The sequence below is a fragment of the Anomalospiza imberbis genome, chromosome 1 (genome assembly GCF_031753505.1).
Source record: "Anomalospiza imberbis isolate Cuckoo-Finch-1a 21T00152 chromosome 1, ASM3175350v1, whole genome shotgun sequence".
NCBI lineage: Eukaryota > Metazoa > Chordata > Aves > Passeriformes > Viduidae > Anomalospiza > Anomalospiza imberbis.
This window is the reverse complement of record NC_089681.1, coordinates 60301697-60315416: the sequence shown is the minus strand read 5'-3', so window position 1 is coordinate 60315416 and position 13720 is coordinate 60301697. Positions and strand designations below refer to the sequence as shown.

Sequence of the window (13720 nt, the reverse complement as noted above, 5' to 3'; positions counted from 1 at the left end):
AAATTACAGGCAGAGCATAATACTCTTATTTAAAATCATATGGCATTTTATTTGAAAACTTGGTGCTTTAAAAGTCAATGAGACTATTCATGGGCATTACTTAATACCAATGAGAAAGGAAGGAATTGGTCATTCTTTAGAAAAATCATTTCTCCACTGAGGATCCCCTTAATGATCCATAGACAACTGCATTAATTCAAACCTGCTTGTGACAAAACTCTGGTGTCTGCAGGGACAGCTCACACATCATGGCAAGCACTGTAAGGCTATGAAGAAGGGTGAAAATGGACGTTGGGTGCCTTGCTTGGCCACGGCAAGACAACTCTGTACGTGTCAAAGGAAGGAAAACACAACAAAGCACTAGATGAGCTCTGTTGTAAGGTAACACCTTTTAAATGACAGGGGACAGTGATGGCAAATGGAGAACATCTGAGTGCCCTGCACATGGAAGAGAAGGAGAGGAGTGAAAAAAGGCTGATTCTTTGGTACTTGTGAAATATGCCAATTGCAGCTGGCAGGAAGCAGAGGATAATAACGGGGAAGACCACTGGCAAATGGGCATCAGGCAAAATAGGCCAGCACAGAATGCTTTGGAGGAACACAAGGATATTCTACTCTGTACATTTGGAGAGTGAAGCAGAGTTCCTGCCCAGGATCAGCACTTCACAGAAGAGAAAATTACAGAAAGCAAAGGGAATCTGGACAGGAAATTGGAAATAATTTTTTAACAGGATGTTTTCTTTCATTGTTAGTATTTGAAATACATAAACCAAGGCATAAAAATAATTAGGTGTGGTACAAAAGGACATAAAAATCAAAAAGTGCAAAAAGAAAAGTATATACCAAATAGTGTAAACAGTGACTGGTAGCCAGTTTTACTTCTCTGCATGGAATATATAATTTAATATACAGCAGACCTCTCCATCTGTCTACATAATTTTTTCAAAGAGAAGAGTACAGCCAGCCACCACTGTAGTTAACTCTGCCACATACCTGAGATACCGGTGTGCCAGGGGCACACAGTAAGAATCCTGTCCTAGTTTTACCTTTTCTGAAGCAATTCCAGTATGCACTGTGAACAAACCACACATCATATAGAGTGGAGATACTGAACTGGGCTTACTATTTGGCCCCATGTTATTCTGCGTAAACAATTACAGTTCCTCTTCTGTGTTTGTGATGGTCTGACACCAAGTGCAAGGGCAGATGTCACTCCCTCCCCGAGGGAAGTGAAAGCGCAGGCGCAAGGATGCAGCTCCTGCTCCACACGTGCAGCCTTGCCTTGGCCAGGCTGTTTGTGTTCAACCACCACAGCAGAGAGCAGTCCTCTTGCAGGAACACCAAAATCCCTGTTGGAAAGCAGGACTGATGTGTCAAGCCCCAGCCACCAACCCTTGCAGTCCCAAACCACCTCTCCTGAAGACACACAGTTTTGCTCTTTTTTTTAAGAACTCAGAAGAAATCAAATTGCCTTCACCTTTTGAGCAGAGGCTGCTCTCTTCTCCTGCTTGGCTTTCATTTCTGCAAGAAGTCCACTGCCCATCACTTGCACACCGTACCTCCGGCCTCCCTGGGGGCTTCCCTTGCTGTCACCTCTCTCAGCTTTTGCCACATCATCTGTCTGCACCTCCTCCAGCGAGTCTGGCGTCTTTAATTCCTCAGATCGCTCTGTGCCACCGTTCTGCTCTGCAGGCTTTGCCTCCTTCTTGCTTGTGTCTAAAGCTGGGCTTTTTGCAGCAACCTTGGGTGAGGACGGCTCCTCAGCCACTGACACAGTCTGGGGACGTTCAGATTTAGAGCCTCTTGATTTGATTAAGTTAAGGAAACCACTCTTCCTCGAGTCCCTTTTCTTCTTCTCATCACCTGTTTCACTGTGCTCACTGCTGTCTGAACTTTTAGTTGATGGTCTCCTAAAAAAGACATAGACATTTCAAATTTTTCTCCACTCCCCACCTCCCTTTTTACAATAGTATTGAATGACTTCTTCCAGGCAAAGCTAATGTTTTCTATGACCCATATATTGCCCTAGGCTAAATCATTACATGGTGTCTCTAAATTAAAAACAGGACAATTAGCATTGATCATATCTTGAGGATTCCTGTGCTGCTTTGTGCAGTTGTTTCATCTGCACTGGGCATCCAGCTGTTTCTAACACCAGACAGCTCTAACCAAGCTGTCTATGCACATAGATATTGGGTTTGCATGGCCAGGTTTTGATAGCACAGAGTTCTCCTGCTGAAGAGGAAGGAGCAGCAGAGAATGAATGATGAACTGATAGCAGCCACCATTCCCTGTCCCCTGCTCCACTGGGGAGGAGAGGGTAGAGAAAATCAGGACTGAAGTTGAGCCCTGGAAAGAGGGAGTGGTGGGGAGCGCTATTTTTAAGATTTGGTTTACTTCTCATTGTCATAGTCTGATTTGATTGCTAATATATTAAATTTATTTTCCCTCAGGTTGAGTCTGTTTTGGCCATGATGGTAACTGGCAAGACATCTCTCCCTGCCCTTATCCCAATCCACAAGCCTTTCATTATATTTTCTCTCCTCTGTCCAGTAGGAGGGGAGTGATAGAGCAACGATGATGGGCATAGGGCCAATCCACCACAACATCAATTTCACTCTGCTCTGTTTCCAGAATGCACTGCCTGTGGTTTGTACCTGCCTATTAGTAAAAGGAGAAGAACTGATCTAGGCACATGTTTAACACAGCTTTTGGGAGATATTGTTCCTTAAGGGCCCTGCTTGAAATAGGAACTAGCTGGCACAGCTACTTTCTCTCTTTAAGTAATACAGAGGTCACTTTTATAGTGCAGATGCTCATCTTCAAAAAAAAAAAAAAAAACAAACCAAAACAACAACAACAAAAAAAAAACCCAACCAAAAAAAACCCCAAAAGAACAAACAAGCAAAACCAATTCCTAAAGAGCCCACCTGCCACTAGGATTTTCTAGAGGTATCTTCTGAGCAGAGTATTCACACTTAAGGGCAAAGCTGAGCACATACACATTCACATAAAAGTATAAAAGTATCCAAACTGGAAAGAGAGTCAGTGGTGCCAGGTCCCAAATATAGATCCTCAGTAAAGAGCATGGCCAGGGATGTGCAAGTTCACAGGGACATCTGAAATGAGCAGCTGGCAGGCATCCAAGGGAACACATGAGAAAGCAAGCCTGTGAGCATCCTGAACTTAACCTGCTTAGGACATTTTTCAAAACTATCATAAGTTCATACTGTGATACGTAGTATATCACACATGGCTTCACATGTCACTATAGATATCTGTAACTCATAATGACTTTAGAACATTTGCTTTTACTGGCACAGCTATCTACCAGTCAACACTTACTGTTTTCCTTAATGGATGTCACATACAGCACAGAAAGGGTCATTCCAAGTTGCCTGGAAATCACCCTTGCTTTCTCATTTAGTTACGGGAATACTCTGTGTGTGCACGTGCACAAACATGCATGAATTCAAGAACATTTACATGCATGGTTCTGAAAACATACAGCCAGCTCCAAAGCAACTGCATCAGCTCTATAACCCTTATATGAAGAAGGAGACATCTTTCAGATTAATGTTTTGCCTAAACCTGGAATACTACAAATTGGTGAAACACATCTTTAACATATTTCAGAACCAGCATAAATCTACTGTCATCTATGAAAACGCTGTACCCAACAGCACTCCTCACTAGAGAGAAACACCATGTGTACAACGAGCACTGGGGAAACTCTCAACCAATACAAAGCTCTGCTTCAGCTCTAATGAGCTTCACTGAAGGGTAAAATGAAGTCAACTGAATTATAAAAATAAACACTAGTCATTAATCCCCCCCAATATGGGATAGTAAAGCAATTTATTTCAAAGTAGCCACTTTTAAGGGCAGGTAGTTGAATTCACAATGTCTTGACTACTAAGGTATTTTCTGACTTTGACCACAGCAACCCTGGATATTTGGAACAGGAGTCAAACACAGCTTGAAAGTGCTGCTTGCCCAATTATCAAGATGGACTTTGTTTTTAAAATAACTGCTAAAAATTTTTTAACTTACTTTGAATCCATTTTTGTCACTTTCTTAGTGAAAAATTCATCCACACCTTCATCCACTCTTCCCATGAGGCCATTCTGATCCCCTTCTGGTTGTACTCCAGCAGACACCTGGCAAGAAAAAAATATCTCTCTCTTATATAATAATCTAAGCATGTTTGCTCCAGTGATAATAATTAAGAGTTAAGACATTATAAAATTATGTGTGCCAACCAGAACTCAGTGCAAACAACAGAATCATCCCTGGAATTCTCCCTCTAGCCAGGCCAGCTGATGCTTTACATCAGATGCAAAGTAACCCAAAAAACCAGTGACAAACTGGATGCTGTAATGCATGAGGCCAGATATCAAATGCCTTTGGCTTGAGAGAATAGAGCACTAGGTCAATCAGACAAGCAACAAAACACAGAAAAAATAAATCCTGATCAGGTGGTGACCTGAAGAGAAAGTATTTTCAATAGCCAGTTGTTTCCCTATTTGGAGAAAAACCCATGTTCTGGATTTTGGACTTAGAGATTTAGAAACAGCTCCAGTAGGCTAACAGAGCCTTTTATAATTCATTCAGTCCAGCACTTCCAAAAGCAGAGACTCTAAATACAGACTCAGGTGTTCCACTTTAGGAACCAAACACAGATTTTTGCTCAATGACTGAAAACAACAAACTTGCTCCCCATCTTTGATTTCAATGCCCACATTTTGAATATGGATGACCTCAGGCATAAAAACCAGGCTGGCTTTGAAATACCTGCCAACCATAAAGGCCCTGTGAAGATTAGCTGGTGACTCTGAAGCTTCCTGAAGATGAAACAAGAAGTCTCCTGGGAGGATTCTCATGTGGTCTAGCTCCTGTACGTGGCTTTGATGTGGAATAGCTCTATTACCAGTAAAGAGTCTTCCTTTAATTCAAATGCCACATGGAAACCTTTCAGATGACTACAGAGGACTCCCCAGGACCAAACCCAGTTGTATTCTTGGTAGTGCTAGTGACCAGGACACAAAATAACAGGGTTTGTAATTTGAAACAATTCAAATCAAGGAATCTCCTAGTTGCCACCATAACTCAAGAGTAATCCTAGCTTCTCTTCTGAAGTAGAATACAAAGTCTTTTCTATGCTTCAGTACTCTTAAAAACTGCTATTAATACCAAACCCAATCTCATTAAGTCAGGAAAATGGGCTTCATATGAACCAATGCTCTGACAGAGCCATGAAACTTTTTGCTTTCCACTCCTGAACCCTGTTATTTTTGCTATGAAAGATAATAGTTAATATTTTTCGGCACCTGCTGTAGCAATCTAATACTGATCTGAAAGGAGCCCACCTGGTAATCACTGTTTTGTTGCCAGTCAAACTGGCAACATATTTTCTATGAGGAACAGTTCTATTCTAAATTAGCACAATGATTTATCAGATTTCCAACTTTGGTATGTTCTGTACCGAGCCTGTTTAGCTGGGACATCTCACAGCAGGCAGGAGTGCACATGCCTTCATCTGGGTTGGTTTTGGTGACAAACACATTATCACTGGCGTCTCAACCAAAACACAAAATAAAAGCGAATGACGCATTTTAACAGACATGAGAAACCACTGCATATTGATACTGTAGTCCCCCAGGTAGTAGGGATAACCATGAAATTATCAAAAGCAAGAGCATCTCCTGAAGGGGAACTAATTCCAGGATCCAATGATCTACCGCAAATGAGAAGATCTACCTCATAAAGAGAAAATAATTTGCATCTGAAACAGTAGCAAGTTCTTTAAAAATAACTAAAGATGTACAGAAATGTTGAGGGTCAAATAAGGTCCTCAAGGTACAGGATATATAGCTGTTTATTGTAACACCTTCTAGTACCAACATTAACTGTAAGACTGAGCTCTGGTTTATTTTGTGTTTCACACTCCTAACTCTTAAAAAAAAAAAAGTGTTAAGTCTTCATTTGTCCTTTTTTATCTCTTTTTAAGGCTTAAGTTTAAAAGCAAGCATGTTTCTTTGTTAAGGAAAAAACTGGCTTTGAAGCAGAAATAAATACGATGAATCACAATCTCTTTCATACATTAGAGATTCATCTCCTTTGCTGTACTAAATCTTCACACATGAAGGAAGAACTCATGAGGTTAAAATCTAAATTATAAACAACTGTTTTATCATTTTGCTTCAAAGTTGAAACTACTTGAGAGTGGATGGTTTTGAGTTTTTCTTTTTTCTCCCTCTCTAAACACTCATTCCAGTAGAAACTCTGACAAAACTATAAATCTTTCTTCTGCCCACCCACCCAACTCAAGTTAAAAGTTTGTTTCTTTTTTTTTCTCTATTTTCTCCTTTATTTTCTTACATTTTTGAGCTTCCAAAGAACAAATCTGTTTTCCAGCAAAACCAGAGAAGTACAGCTATGATCATCTGAGACCCCTTGAATTACTAAATACAAATAATGGGAACAGCAAACAACCCAACAGAGCTGCTTTAAGTGGCAGAAAAGGTCAAGATTTTGCCTCTCACATTTCAAGTGCTTTCCCTAAGCACTGTTTTCCATATTCTTGAAGTGGCAAAACCAGCAGCAAATCAACTCAGCAAGCAATGTCACAGTCCACTCATGACTCTGACCTCCAAAATCTGGCCATTTCATTTTCAAAGAAGCATCAAAACATACATCTTAAGTCTTTAAAAAATTTGTTTGGACTCATCCTGAGGTCAGAACAAGTAAGGAACTAAGTGGTTCATAAAAACAAGACAGGGAAAATTAGTTTAACTAAAAAAAGCTCCTTTCAATTTCTGCAACTAAATAAACTCCCAATGTCCTAATTAATTCAATATGGATAAGCATTCCCACAACACTGCACCATCATGGGAAGTAAGACTTCTCTACAAGGAGTGACCTTTTTGTTGCTATTGAAGAAGATATTGCATGTGCAAATTCCATACCCGGTAGTGAAGCGCTTGTCCCTCCCACACCCCCACTCCTTCCACCTCCCTGCGCTGATGGCACAGGATGCGCTGAGCTTGGAAGCAACTGGGAAAACATGTGTGTTCTGCAGCAGTGGAACTGGGAGAGTAAACACAGATGTGTTTGCACTACTTGGAGACAAATCCATTCTTCTGCTACCTCTAACCTTCCCAGTGAAGCACAAGGGAATGGAAAGTTGGCTTGAATATTCCCTTTGCTTGAATGTTTCTCCCTTTCCAAGCGGTACAAAAAGCACTCCACTGCCTGATATGATCTTTCCCAGCATTAGGGAAATTTTCATGGATCCTCTCAATTGGAAATCCTCAGGAAGCAGAAGAGGCCACAGGCATTTATTGTGAGGCAGCCTAACACAGAGAGGCAAGGGCCGCCCCTTGATGGGGCTACTTATCATATCAGCTGTGCTCTGTTGCTGTGAGATAACTCTGTAACTCCTCCAGATCTGTCCTCACATACCCTGAGGACACACCATCACAGAAATAAATCTTTACTGATGCAGTGTGCCAAGGAAATGGAGCTGTGGGAACTCCACACACGTATATTGAGTTCACACCAATGCCTTTCGTGAACAGACAGTGCTCTTCTGTTTTGCCTTTCTAAGGCAGGCTCCAGCATGAAAAGCAGATCTGTGACTATGCAGATTTGCTGGCCCAAACACCATCTTCAGTTCAGGAGCTGTGGGAAGCTGGATGTCACAGAGCAGCTCCTCTGAGAGCTGATAGAAAGAAGAATTCATGCCAAGTTACCACAACTTAATGCAGGCAGAAAAAAAGGATTAAGGCTTTACAAACCCTTGCAAAATAATTGAAAAGTCTCATGATATTTTGTGCGTTTCCCGTGAAAGCTCCAAGCACCTCCAGAAACTGCTTCCATGAAAAAAAAAACAAAAACAAAAACAAAATAAAAAAGGATAAAACATATCCTGGATTTAAGCTGTGTCAAACAAGACAAAAAGCTTGTAATAGGGATAGCACACTGAAAGACATGAATACCAGAAGAAAAATTAAGTAGTTGCTTATGGCTTTTATACCTTCAACCATTGTCCTCATTACACTGCAAGACCTGACTCATGGCAAAAAGCAATCAACACACGACATTGCCAGCAATATTTTAATGTAGACTCACTGCTGCTTGGCTGGGCTGCTGCTTTTTATTCCTTTTGGGCCTTAATTTTGTGAAGTGTTCCAGTTTCCTTCCTTCTTCTGATGGCAGCTCTGAAATGAATCCAGAAGTTCTTTTGTCTGGCCTGCTGGAAGGAAATGGTGGGTCTTCTATATGGATAGGTACTTCTTCCAGTGCTTTATCTAGATCAAATTCCATTTCTAAGAGAAATCAAAACTTTCTAATTAGATTTAACATGATTTTTAAAACAAAAGACAATGCCATTCCTCTTTTTGGTGGCAAATAATTATAAGCATATTCAGGGAACTTAGCCACAACATCTCTGTGAGCAGAGAGAGCACTGTGAGCAACTATTTACTATCAAACACATTAGCAGAGTCCCAAAACAAAGCAGCCAGCGTGGGCCACAAATGCAATCCAGAGGGAGGAAGAATCATCTGTGCTATTCAATCAAGAACCATCTAGAACCACCTCAGGCAAGCAAAGAAACAAAATGGTTTTAAGGAATTCTCACTTACCAAAAGCTCTGGACACTGGCCGGAGCATTCTACTGTGGATGCTTTTCCTTTTTGATTTAGGAGTCATCTATCAACACAAAACAAAATAAAAATTACTTTATGGGACAAAAGAAATTACAACAAAACAGTTTTCCAAGCCTATGAAGCATTTAAAGATCTAATTTGATTTAACATCAGAAGGAAATGGGTTTTTTCCTCCCTCTCTCATACATTCAGAACTTTTTCTAAATTTAAATTTAAACTGACTTTGAACAGAACCAGGGAGGTAATTCATTTTTCCCACTAAAAGCACAGACTGCACACAGAATGATTACTGAAATTGTCCAGGCATTAAGTCTTTGATCTCCAACTATAAAACAAGGGAACTGTTAAAATCTCACCTCTGCAGAGATCACAAGGGACCCATTTAAGACTTAATTACTTTGTCCAACATTGCAGTTAATGACAATACCAGGAATAGTCTACCCCTTGTTCTGGCTTTTATTTTTGATACAAAATACACTTCCTCAGTTCATTTGTTAGTGGCATGTTACTGGGAATCTATGTTTCTGGACAGCACCACACAGCTCACCGAACTTCCCTAGGAAAATGAGCCTTGGAGAATACGGCTCTCCTTCAAAAAACAAAACCACCATGTCAGTGTTGGCAGTATCTGTAGCAAACACATGTCTTCCCTGGACTTAAGACACATTGAGAAGAGGTAGAAAGATCAGTATACATTCAACACAGTTACTCAATTACTGCTATTAGCCTTCTGATCTTCACGTTGTCTAAAATGAGTACGTAGCCTTAAGAGCACAAATACCCACGCTTAAGACTCAAGTTCATTCTTTTTGGAAGAAAGTTGTCTGTCTTATCTTGACTGAAGCCTTCTGAAGGTTTGCATGGTGAGAAAGACAGTTTTGCTCCAGGAAATGGATGCATAACCAATTCCAAACCTCTTACCATAGCTCAGCATTGTCAGACTTTTTGTTTAAAAGTTGAACTGCACGTTTTCTCAAGAGTTAATTTAAAATCACTCAGCTTCTATAAAGATGGGCTCCTTTTGTAGTAGAGTTGTACATGCTGGCATTAGTGATACCCATATACTTCCATTAACCTGCTAGTCTTGAAGCCTAGTGACTTCAAATCTAGTGGCTTCAAATTCTGGAGTGTGAGTCAGCAAGCTGTTATGGCTTGCCACTCATTAACAGAATTGTTAATAAAAGTAATAGTATCAATTTTATATCAGCCAGAAAAAAAATAGTTGGCATTAACATTTCAGACAAATAATGAACTGTTTAAGGCGAACATTTGCTAGTTTTTATGTATGGAAGGTTCAGTGCACAGAGTCACATGTGCTGAATTCATATTCTCAAAGTAGTCACGAGGATCATTATGCCACTATTCACATGCTCAGGGTTATGACAGATTTTTGTGACAGGACAGCTATTACCCATGTTCTCAAGACAAGAAAAGGACTTAAAGACTATAGAGTGAGCAGTGATAGCACTGCCTGGGCAACAGAACTCTGGTTTTATTGACATGTACATTGTTGGGGAAAAAAGATACCTTCAGCTGTTGCAGGTTTCCACTTCCACATTTGACAACCATCAGTAAATGACACAATAGTTTAAAGATAAGCCAGGAAGTAGTGTGCCACCTGAGTAGACTCATTCTGACACTAATGATCAGGCAAAGTGTTGCTACATCAAAAGGTCAGACACTACTTTCAGATTTACCAATAAATTAAATGCAATGGATTCGATGGCCAGTGGCTGGAGAGGTGCTGAATTTTTTCAGCCACAACTGCAGTGGACTGGGCAAGAGGTAGGCAGCTGGGCAGCCTCTGAACTGCACACCTCAACAGCTGTCCATCCATCCCCCAAACCTGAAATAATCAAAGCATTCACACCTCATGTAAGAAAGAGTTGAAGCAGCTCAGCATTTGGGGGACAGCAATCACAAGTCACTATCAGTAGTCCTGGTTTCATTTCCAGACACAGCCCATTTCTCTTGTGAAGGTATATTCACATGCATTTTGGTCTGTTTCCTGGGGTTTTTTTGGGTGGTGTGACTGGAAGTTACATTTAGTAGCTATAGCAACTCCTTTGCGAAAGAAGACCAGAAGGGAGGACAGAAAACACAGCGAGCTGATGGAAGCGCTCTGGTCACTCAGCAGCTGCACAGCCATGGCCAGTGTTCTGAGTGCATGAACACAGACAAGCTGAGAGCTGCCTCGGCACAGGGCACCAATGCAAAACAGCACAGGGCAAGTTTTGAGGTTCCTGTGCAAGGACTGGAATGCTCCAAATACTTCTCCAACATCCAGGAACAGAATGACTTCATTTTCCTTCCCAGACAAGAAAATGCCCCCGGATGACCCTGCAGAGCTTGTGCTGATGACCATAAGCCAGTCTCTGCTGTAACTTACTGTCAGCTTGGCATGATCCATCAGCAGCTCAGTTGCTGGGGATAAAGGCAGAGGGATAGAGATGCTTCCCCATTTGCTTTAACAGCGTGAATAACAGCTCCACATACACTTTTATTTGAAAACCTTCTGTTTTCTAGCCTGTTTAGGAAGTGCACAGATGAAAGGCTTCTTGCCAAGTAAACTTTCTAGATCACACGCAGAGCAAAATGGGTCAAAGCATTAATTTAAATAGGCCAGTGTGCTCTTTTACAAAATATTAGGCTTAATCTCTGCTTAACATCTCAGCCACCACACAGTCTGCTACAGCAGCAGTGCACATGTCATTGCTAGAGGAGATATCTGAACTCCCCAGCCTGACTCCCATTTCCTATATTACATGGAAGCAGTTCAGCTTTGGCAGAAGCACATCTTCTGCCTTCTCACCACCTCTGGCCCCACAAGCACAACGTGCTTATGCTTCCCTTGTGGCCGTTACAGAGGAATAGCTGTTAGTATCACCTCCTCTCATACACAACTTCCAGACTTTCCATTCTAGCACACCACCTCCTGAATTCTTCCTTGTTTTGCCTACTTTTCCATGAGCACATTGTAGGCTGCTTGGCAGTACGGACAGAAATATTAACTGCATCTCTGGAATTTGACGGGACCTCTTGGAAGTCTGCATGCACCTATGCCACTGAGATCTCAGGAGATGGCTCCATGAATGTACCCTTCTGCAGTAGATGGGAGCCAGCAAATCTCTACCACACTTCCAAATAAGGACTTTTTTACACACTGTCATGTGCCCTTGCTAACTTTAAGCTCCCAGGATCTTTTCTCATGATCACTTTTCCAAATTCCTCCCTTCTGACTGCCTTCCTCACAAAATTGTCTGAGCTCGCTGGAGTTTTCTGAAATTGTATTACCAGCTGTGGAAGAACACTAGTACCTTGGGAATTAAAAACAACAACTGAAATTGTTCTGTTTTGAATGCTAGAAAACAATGTACTTTCAGAAAGAGGATCTCAGATATTATCTTTGTTTATACAGATAATTGAAATTACTCTCAGTGCCGAAGGATTTGCTTATTTCCATATTTTTCTCCTCCTACTTCAAAGTAATTTATATTGAATCCTATTAGATACAGAGATGCTCTGTGTCCCTCCTGTCACTTCCCTTTCAGAAGATTTCAAACAAACTAATGAACAACTTGCTGCTCCCTTTTGAAATTTATCTCCCCAGCCAGACTCCCTTCAACATATGAGTTTTCAGCTTTGAGAACATGTTAAGGACTATTCTTTCATTGAGCTGTACGATGCTTGCATATAAAACCAACTCGACAGACTTTCCTTCTGAGCAGTCATAGTTGTGCTTATACTTCCAACATCATCACTCTGCTTTGGTTTGGTCTTAAAACAAAGGGATCCCTTAAATTCAGATGCTACATTAGCTGAACCTTTTTGTAAATCCAATCTCATTCCTGAACCACTGTCTATTTCATTTGTAGGTGCAGATGGATGGCACTGCAGTCTCCCAGGAGACTCTCAAGTCAGTACAGAGGCAAATGGAGCACAAAAACATAAACAAGTAGGCCAGAAACAGCAGAGCTAAAAAAATACTTACACTTGTACAGCAGAGAGTCTCCATGCAGCAAAAAAGAAAGAAATAAGAATATGAATGGGGAAGACAAAGCAACAGCAGTTCTCAGGAAAGGAGGCAAAACCAGGAATCACCAAAATAAAGAAAACTAAAACCAAAACACTTGGAAGTCTTAGCAGGAAGGGTGACATGCAAGAATGGGGTAAAAATCCCTTGTATTTGGAAGTGCTATACAAATTTGTATTTTCAGAGGATAACCAGAGAAATATTTGCTCTCTTGTTTGATCTACATTGGGACAAATTAAGGTTTTCTGACATTTGTTTCCAATATAAAGCACTTGCCAATGGTGTCAACCTGTCACCTGCTGTCCCAATGTACTGTGTTTTTCCATTTTGCTGGCACCAGTAGTGAGAAAAAAAAACATAATTCTCCTACTTCCTAGTCTGAAGGAAGATTCTGAATTAAAAATTGCTAGTTTGTTGTGGTGTGCAAGCAAGCAAAGAAAATAAAACAAAGCTTCTCTTGAAGGAATGAAAAAGGATGGAAGTCTGTTCTGCTGAGGTTTAAATAAGCCCAGACAAAAGCAATAGTATTTCTCTTTCCCATTAGCAGGTTTAGAGGCACAGATTTTCAAGCACTTTTGGCACATGAGAAAGATGCTGTTTCATGACTAAAGCACAACCTTTTCTCTTCCCCTCAAAAATTATAAGCAAAAAAAGGAAGCAGCACAGCCATCACAGGAAATGAAGTAATCCCAAATGCCATATCCCATCTTTTCTATGGCTCAAGACCAACCACGCTCCTCCTGAATTTAGGGTTAGGAATACAATTATTAGAAGTGTGCTTTTGTTTTCAAGTTGAATGGGAACTGCTATTACAACACTGCAGGTGTTAGCAGAATGTGGCAGAAGTAGTCATGGTCTGGATTAAGCATCTTGTCAAGAAAGTGCTGCATGTTCTTGCACCCAGCTCTTCTCCTCTATTTTCCTGCTGTCCTCAGGGTCAGTTGTTTGTTTGTTGGGGTTTTGCCTCAGGGTTTTTTTTTTTTTGTTTGTTTTGTTTTTTGTTTTTTGGGTTTTT

General features: G+C 40.8%; 1 protein-coding gene across 7 annotated transcripts in view; it reads right to left on the bottom strand.

Moving 5' to 3' along the window:
- Nucleotides 1–13720, bottom strand: part of CARMIL1 (capping protein regulator and myosin 1 linker 1) — a 191893-nt gene that overhangs the window by 14965 nt on the left and 163208 nt on the right. For 4 of the 7 annotated variants that reach the window (XM_068194269.1, XM_068194260.1, XM_068194223.1 and 1 more), the window contains exons 30-33: nt 8649–8715; nt 8134–8330; nt 4054–4160; nt 1478–1910 (exon numbers count right to left, since the gene is read on the bottom strand). In XM_068194269.1, coding sequence (XP_068050370.1) covers nt 1478–1910; nt 4054–4160; nt 8134–8330; nt 8649–8715 — 804 coding nt within the window. Of the gene's footprint in view, nt 1–1477; nt 1911–4053; nt 4161–8133; nt 8331–8648; nt 8716–12663; nt 12682–13720 lie in introns of all 7 variants that reach the window. The other 3 variants (XM_068194254.1, XM_068194213.1, XM_068194233.1) reach the window with 1 other exon arrangement.